The sequence below is a fragment of the Lytechinus variegatus genome, chromosome 6 (genome assembly GCF_018143015.1).
Source record: "Lytechinus variegatus isolate NC3 chromosome 6, Lvar_3.0, whole genome shotgun sequence".
Taxonomy (NCBI): Eukaryota; Metazoa; Echinodermata; class Echinoidea; order Temnopleuroida; family Toxopneustidae; genus Lytechinus; species Lytechinus variegatus.
Window position 1 is genome coordinate 5,337,271 of NC_054745.1, and position 9,195 is coordinate 5,346,465.

The following is a 9,195-nucleotide window of genomic DNA, read 5'->3' on the forward strand; positions in this document are numbered from 1 at the left end:
TAAAATTTCTTTAAAATTATTTACTTTGTTTTTCAACTTTTAGTTTTCTATTGTTTTTTTTTCTGGAAATCGCCCGCAACTTTATTCTGACCATAAACAAGATAAAACTGAGTTTGATTAGTAAAATGGGAAATAATGATACATTTATGAATTTTGGCTAAGTACACAATTTACATTGGATTTGTACAAAAATTCACTTTTTTGAGCAATTTTGGGTCAACATGCATTTATGAAATGTTGTGTAATTTCGGAAGCGCATACCCGGGAGTCACAAATTTGGTCTAAAAAATTGCACAAGACTTGCAAGAATAAAGTCATGGAACTGCGCGGCACCAACTACAGATTTATCGAGAAAAATGTTGAGGTCAGTCTTTTTAGGGTTAAACCGCCTCATGGTTTGAATTTTTTTTTTGTGTGAATTCGGGCCATAGCGTTCGGCCATTGCTGGCATTGTATTCATGCAAAACTAGAGTACAATGAAAAAAAAAACATATTCATGAGATGATCATGAATGTCGTTGACAATCTAATTCTGAATTTACCTAAAGCTAAGAAACCGCTTTTTATATTCATTTATCAAATTCTACTTACAGTGATCCTGTTCTTGAAAAACAATTTTTCAAAAATGCCACATGCCTACCAACCTGTAAACTTAAATATAGGACTGATTCATTTAAAAAATAGGAGTCACAGCATATTTCACATAGATTAGTGTAAGATACCTGGACAATAAGATTTCTTTAACCATATGGTAAATGTATATTAAAATTTCTAAAAAGGAGTAACTCCTTTTAAAAAAGGAGAAGTTGGTAGGTCTGATGACAATCCGAGAAATTCAATTTTTTAAGAATTATGTTATTCCTCCAGATGTAGCCTGTTGTCATTGTTTAGACCATTTTCATGAATTTATTCAAGTAACAGCCAGTATGACCTTCTTACCAATTCCTATGTTAAATGGTGAAAGTGGCACAAAAAGCATTTTGCATCATCACACGTAACATAGTATAACTATAACCTGTATAAAGATCATCTGGAAAAATTATTTTGCGCTATTTAAAGAAATTTAATTGGTCTACTTTTCAAAAAAGGTCACTTGTCTCTGAAACATATTTGACACCTCATATCCCATTGACTTTGTACACAAAAGTTGCTGAGCTTTGTCGTGCCTTGTTTGAATAAGACTTTAAAGGTAGTAGCCCACATTTGCAAAATATGTCAAAACAAACAGTATAATTTGCTTGGAGTTTTGATATGACTTCAGTAAACATGTACAAGATAGCATTTCAATCTGCATACTCCAGGAACAATTCCCCAAACAGCAGTTTGTTCTTCTTAGGGGGTGTTGCAAGAAAACATTTACAATCAATCCCAAATTTTGGTTGAAAAATTTACAAGTGATACAACAATCTTAACTAAAGCAAATAATTTATATTTGTTGACCAGCAATCAATTGCAAATTTGAAATTGATTGTAAGATTAATGATTGATTAGGCCGGTACCTGAAAATGACTTGCAATCAATTGCAAATTTCTTGCACCACTCCATGCCTAGGACTCTATGATGAAAAATTAGAGATGTAAGCCTAAGGGAAATGGTACTAGATGGCGTTGTGGTCTTGCAGTTGGGGTTTCTATCATCCATCTTGTAAATGACTTTCTGCAGAAAGTCATAAGTGTTGGCTGCCTCCCAAGGATAATTTACCCACAGAATATAGATGGCCTTAAAGCAAAGGTCCACTCCGTGAATGAGGGACATTGCTTCCAAGGCAGCACCACCGTAAATAACGAACACTTGCTCTGGCTTGAGGATGTCCCCAAGGGCGAGCACAAAAGGTTGCTTTTGCTGGCAGTTCTCTAGGTACTCTGGAAGGTTTGTCCCCACCTGAAAGAAAGAAAAAATGATGGTGCTCTATCACTTTTCAAATCATATTATAGCAATTACAAATTCTTATAACATGACGAAGCAATTAAGAGTATTTGACAAATACAATGTGAAATGTTATTCATTTTTCTTTTCGTTTTGCACATGTCATCCCAAGACAAAAAAATGTGTAAATCATTAATGTTGTTAAACTAATTTGAAGGTATTGAAAGAAAACAAATTTCATTCATTTGTGTGTTTGCAATGAGGCATGGGACAAAGTATTGTTAAATCTCGATCAGAGGCGCATAATTGTGAGATCTTTTTAAAGAGTTCCATTTAAACAATGAGTAAATATTAATAATACCTGTCTTGGGAACAACGCAATATATCTTCAAAGTTTGTTTGTAAAACGGGTTTGATCCATTTTTGTGACTTCAGAGAAAAATGCATTTGTTTGCCAGATTTTGTTCAGGCGTCTACATGTATGTAAGTAAAAGTGAAATTAGGAAATGCATTTCTTCTTAAGTGCTCTAAAAATTAGCTTAGAACTTTTGTTCAAAAGACAGGTACAGTTGAACAATGTTCTTTATATCAATAACTCAATTTCCATAAAAAGTGGATCTCACCCAATTTGCAAACTAAGTCTCCCAGAAATACAAAGATCCTTCAAGTCAATTCATGCCTGTTTGAAAGTTTACAGTAGGGACATTTCCAACAACACAGCAAAAATGCATATTTGAAAATGAACCATGCAGAGAATTAACACGTTAGGTAGAGTAATTGTTGCTTATTATTAAATGAATAGTAAGGACAATTTAAAGGTATATAGGAATACTTGCGGTATAAAATAAACTCCAAAGAACCTTGCTAAAACCATTACTATACACATGAATTATCAATGTGCAAATAATTTAAGGCATGATACACATTGGATGTGCTGGAAATAGTAGAACATTTGTAATATAACAATTATCCAAATAAATTATAATAATTTATATTTTGATACAGAACACAGAAATTCATATATGGGACATCTGACTTTTTGACGTATCACGCATGTTTTAACTTACGATTCTAAAAATATTTTGTACATTTGTGTTGAAATGTTTCCATACTACAGTGCAAATATGAAGTATTGTTTGCTGATAATCAAACAAAGGCCAAGTAAACTTTATCAAAATGTTCCACCATTGACCAGTACTCCATGCTACTTTTAAAAGTGAAAAATTAACATGTTTAGAGAAATTTGCATTTCATTAAATTGATTTTCTTACTGGGCCGATGTTGATGAAGGCTTTGGATGATTCTGCCCTGCTGCATCTCATACTACGCTTCCCCACCTTCTTCATTCCTGGAGGCGAGATTTGAGGAAGCGCAAGAAGTGCCATGGTCTCCACTTCTGCTGCAGGACATGTCAAGTCAGAAGATGCTGCACAATTAGGAAAACAAATTAAATAAGATTAGGTGATGCATAATATGGAATTCCCCAACCAATTTAAAACATGGTCCTTAATTGTGAGCTCTGCCCAGGCCAAAATCCTTCCAAATTTAGTATACCTGTTGTCCATGACCCATTGTTGTGCACCTCCAATTTCATTTTCCAAAATCCCTCATGCATGACCGTGCAGCCACCATTTTGTTTATTTCAAGTCCATTTGCATACCATTCTTTCTTCTTTCATATCTCTGTTGTCCTGCATGCTACAGACTTCAAACAATTTGCTATAGATAGTCAGAGAGTTGCTCTATCATTTGAGCCACATAACCTGCCCTTCAAAGTGCCATCTTCATGCAATAAATTTCAAATAGTCTTCCTTTAAAAACTTAATATTTATAGAAATGTAAAGTCAGAAAATCGTAAAATGGCCATAACTTCCTTGTTTCTATTCTTTCACATCTCAAATTTTCAGAGATTGATATTGCTTATTGATTGAAAAACCTGGGAAATCAAAGGCGTCGATGCATGCACATTGTTCTGATACGATTGCAGTTCTAGTTTACCTTTCTTTTTGTTCCTGCTGGAAATCTCTCTTTCTCTCCATTCCAAATATCATTTCTATATTTGCATCATTCCAGCTTCAATGTTGTAAATATTATTCAATTAAAAATGTGTTTTTTTAATATTCTTACCGAGATGTGGAACAGTCAAAGATTCCCGCCATGTCGGGTTATGGAGGTCTGCATACTTCAGTACCAGGGGAGCTATTTTGGGCCACTCTAAGAACAGCTTATCTGCAACCTCTGGATAAAGAATCCTGAAGTCCTGCTGAATCTGGAATGAATGATAAAATGTTACTAGTATACACTTATTTACAATTTGAAAGGGAAGAAGCAATATGGGTAATTCCACAGAAAGAAAAATTGGCAAAACATGAACTCATTTTGTTACGATTACTAAAGGGAAAAAAAGCAGCAGTTTTAAAATAACTACACATATATCACGATTTCATCACAATGGCAATACAAACAAACATGCACTTTTATAAATTTCAGAACTTGGCAGCCAAAAACTACAGTATCTTACACAGTGGTGTAATAACTACTAAAACAGTGCCCTAGCTGAGCCAAGATCAAAATCTTTCTCAATCAAAATAGTTTTTAACCCCCCCCCCCGGGCGCAGAAAGCAACATAAAAGAACCACTACCCCTAGGTTGAAGAGTATGATCATGCCTTGGGGGAAAATCATATGCACATTTCCCTCTGTAGCACCCCTCCAGTATTATCCTTACAGGGCCTAAGATTATACTGGTGCAGCCTGCACATGGTAATCGGTGGAGGTTCAACAGGCTCAGCGGTAACTGAACACTATTCAAATCGGTGTACACCCAGAACATTTATACATGTTCAAAACATGTTCTGAGCCTTTATTGCTCGCTAAAAATTACCTGTTAAGTCTCCCATGGTGGCTTTGGGTGTCTTCTTTGGCTCCGATGTAATTGGTGCACTTTTTTGTGCTCTCTTTCGTACATTTACAAGTCGGTATTCCAAATATCCAGATGCCTCCCGTTTCTCCCTAGCTGGAGAATACCATGCTTCCTGAAAAAAAAATGAAAATCCCTTTAACTCTCATTACTCTTGTGATTGACAATTATGCAATCCTCATTATCATCCACACTTCCACGCAACTTAATTTCTGGAGAATCTGCCTATACAATTATACTACGAAGATAAAGCTACATGTATTTCTTGACTAGTAGCTTAGTTTTCATCACTCAACCTATAACCCTATCTGTCCCGGGCTATTTCAAGGCAATTAAATATGGAGGAGGGGGGCTCAGCCCCCCCCCCTGGGACCTGAACGATTGCCACAAAATTTTGCACATACCTCAAGAATTGTGCAAAGAATACAAATCCATCGTTATTTCTATGTAGATCTACATCGTTTAATTTATTTTAAATGCATAAATACATATTTTACTCACATGACCTACTCCTTCAAGGTCCTTTAGCTTGGGAAATTGCGACACCACCGCCTTGGCTAGAGCGACCTTGACATCTGTAGGTGGCCTGAATAATTAATAATGGATTTTTTTTTTGCTTATCTTAAATCAGTTCAGCGATTTTTGACCTGCATTCTCATCAATACCAACACTTGAAAATTTTCTACAATATGATTTTAAGACCTGGTCACACCGCCCGAGCGTTGTTGGAGCGGTATAGGGAGAGAGGGTTGAATTTTGCTCTCAAAATTTGGGAAAAAAAAAAAAAAAAACAATCAAAATCGAAAATGGTGAACGGTAGCGAGCGGTGATGATTTTTTTTCTCTCCGCTCCAACAACGCTCGGGCGGTGTGACCAGGCCTTTAATTTTCCCAATTGTTTGTGGCTCGATTCCATATCACTTCGATTTTTTTCTCTTGTTTTTAATATACATGTACACTGTACATTTCAAGTGGGTTTCATATGACTCTGTTGATTTAAAATAGCGAAATTTCTTAATATTTGATTAGTTTAATATTTCTATTATATTAATTACAGGCTGTATTTAATAAAGAAGTCATGAATTTCAAGGGTAAACACGAAAAATTAATTCTTTGGTGCAGCACGTAATTGAAACAGTCTTCACATGATAGGTCAGTGAAGACTTGTCAAAAATGTTCTTTTACAATATGAAAATGTACCGGCATTTGTTTAGCCATTGACATTTTTGGTGGTTTTTGTGTGGTTAAGTAACATATTGATGAACCGAAATCCATGTTATGTAATCAGTCCTTTTTTCATTAAGTGTAAATTTGTTTTGGAAGGTTTAATATGCCATAAAAAGGAAAGACACTTGAAGTTGAAGGACACTTACTTGCTTGTAAATTCTTGTATTAACCAAGACACCAGGATTCGCACAACCTTTATGCGAGATTGTACAGAAAGCATTCCATTATCCATTTCCTTCACGAAGTTCTCTCCGTTAAAAGAGTCCATCAGGATAGCTCTGACATCCTATAATAAAAACATATACCGGTATGTATATAATGTAATATGAAATGTCATTTACTCAGAAAATGAAAAATGGTTTTTACTGTATACCCAGTTGTTGTGTATCCGGACGGGTTGTGTGTCCGGACGATCAATTTTAGAATGTCATTTGGAAAAATTTACAAGCGAAGTTTTATCAATTATTAGTACAAAATGTTAGGAAATATTATAAAGTACAAAATAGAAAATTATTACAAGCAATGAATTCATATTTTTAGTGTAATCCACAGACAAAAAAGAAGGCTTCGAAAAGATAAAGTGTCCGGACACCCAACCCCCCATCCTACCATTTGTATATCAATAGACAAATCATTTCACACCTAATCATGAATAGAATTTTAAATCAGGAACATAAAAATATTAAAATTCATGCATTTACAAAACTTTGAATTCTAAATAACATTCTTAATCTTTATTAGATTTTTCTCAAACCTTCACCAATATTTTCTCTGCTCTTTTACAAAACAATTGGAACGCCTTTGGCATGCTCGCCTGCATCACGCAATTCATTATAGCAGCAGTGCTGACTTTGATGGCTAATGTGTGTTCATTTGATTTCATCATGTGATCTGGCCGATAACACAATGCACAAACACACCCGGTGGGCACAGACGTATGTACACACAGAGTACCATAATGCAATGCAACACAGGCCTAGATCTAGATCGGCCTAGGCTATATATGTTTGGTCTAGCCTAGGCTACGATAGGCCTAAACCTATACTTAGCAGCTCTCCTATATTAGATTGATTTCTAGGCCTGGCCTAAGCCCTAAGTTAATTCTAGATCTAGATCATCTGGAGTACCGTACATGTAGATTCTAGATCTAGAGTCTTAAACGTTAGAGTAGACCCTAAACTAGATCTAAATCATATCGAATCCTACGGGACACTAAGTCTAAGTGCGCGTGCTTTCCGCGCGTGTCTACCACTCTATGGAAATACCATTGAAAATTTCATGTTTTGTTAACATTTTGTCATTCCTGAAAAAAGTTCCCACTTTTATCCCTAGTTCCAATGATATAATGCTGATGATATATTATTTCCATTAAATAATTGAAATTTTTGCAAAGATGTTAATTGCATTCGCGTTTTGGGGTCAAAAACACCCCTTTCATATCAAAAACAGGATGAAACTCAACGTAAAATCCTACTTTATGTCACCACAAACGATTTCCCCTCGTTCCAATTTCGCTTGATGGTATCGTACAGCTTAGACCTAGTTCCCATGAGTCATTGTGCAGTTTTTTCCAAGCTTTACGAATACGATGATGTAAAAATGGTGTTCATTGTCAAACTTTGCGTTCGCGTTTTAGCTTTAAATAAACATGTGTCAGACCACAAGCCAATGGCAAAAGTTGTCATATTCGGGCCGGGCGCGTACTGTACCTAATATGCAGTGCAGCAGGCAGGGGTCACGGCCGCCGTGCCCTAGCGTATAGCCCTAGCGCTAGCCGGGCCGGGCTGCGCTTGTGCGACTGTGCGTGCGCCGCTGGGCATTGACTTGATATGCTAGATCTAGAAGTCGAACTAGACTAGATCTAGAATAGATCTCTAGACCTAGACCTAGATTAGATCTAGATTAGAACTAATACAGTTCAAACTCACCCTTGAAAGTGTGTATTAACTCCTCCATCCCCCATTCCAGCAGCATTTTCCTCACAAAATCATCCATCGAAATCCAGTTGGCCACAGCTACAGCAGCACAGTCAACTAGTGATCCGTACAAAACCGGTACTTTTTACTCGACCCATCGATCGACCAATAAGCGACCGCGCTTGTTCCCCTGAGCGCATTATAGGAAACCCGTCAAACGTAACTACTTCACTTAGTTATTCGTCGATGACAGACATTATAGTAAAAGGGAGCAAATTAACTAGATATTGACTGATTTTCAAGTTAATTTCACTTGACTGGGAAATCTAGTTAATTATTTGACTAGACCGTTTTTAGAGTGTAGGGCCCCATGGGAGACCAACTTTATGCTGAATGAGCACCCTGGTAAAATATTTAAATAATAAATAAATAAACAAATAAATAAATACGTGTATCAACAACAACATTTCTCATAAAAATGAGATCAGCGCCCTAGTTCTAATTTCTCACTCTTCAACCTCTATCCTTCTGCGACTTATGTTTGCCGCCCTCTGTGTTCACGCCTCTTACGCGCACACGGTCCTTAATATTCTACATGCTTAGGCGGCAATTTGCGGTTTAGTTGCAATTTGCGGTTTAGGGCCTCAACCAGCGCCGCCTCCGTTGGGTGCGCTCTTGCAGAGACGATGGTCGGACAGCGCTCTGCAGCCGCTTTTCACCAAAATTGCAGCAGATCAATGCGACCGGGACGGCGTAACGAAAAATATGCGAAGCTTTGGAACGGATTTCTTTCTTCTTTTTTCTCAATAAGACAAAAATGCTATGCCTTGGAACGGAAATTTGGGTGTAAAATGGGGGTCCCCTCCGCGGCACATACCCACTATGCATTATATACTGAGTGCCCCCCCCCCCCGGGTACCATCACATTCACAAGCACTCTTGCTAAGATCCACATAATAAACTAAAAATGCTACACTAAAATTACAATTCCTGTTTACTCATGCATTACATTTCAAGTGTAAGTGTTGTACATTACAAGTGTTATAGTTAAAAGTGTTTCTTTTTCAAGGGTAAGTGGTAAGTGTTCTGTTGAACCATATCCCGTCAACCTACTTCCCCACCTTAGTACTATTCCTATTCTGACTTCCATGAACACATTGCTAAGATCCACTTGAAAAGTAAACAAAAATATTTCATGTTCACTCATGCATTAAATTTCAATCTAATAATTCTTGACATTTGCTCTAAAAGCCTACATTGATAATGCTTG

At 36.6% G+C, this 9,195-nt stretch overlaps 1 protein-coding gene across 1 annotated transcript; it reads right to left on the reverse strand.

The window, feature by feature from the left end:
- Positions 1–413: 413 nt before the first annotated feature.
- On the reverse strand, positions 414–7,972 carry LOC121416746. Its single transcript, XM_041610203.1, has 5 exons — positions 7,938–7,972; positions 5,285–5,369; positions 3,992–4,133; positions 3,137–3,291; positions 414–1,880 (listed from the first exon to the last, which is right to left on the reverse strand). Exons 1-5 carry the CDS (start codon positions 7,970–7,972, stop codon positions 1,476–1,478), a joined length of 822 nt encoding a protein of 273 aa, XP_041466137.1. The 3' UTR covers positions 414–1,475.
- Between the last annotated feature and the right edge of the window lie 1,223 nt (positions 7,973–9,195).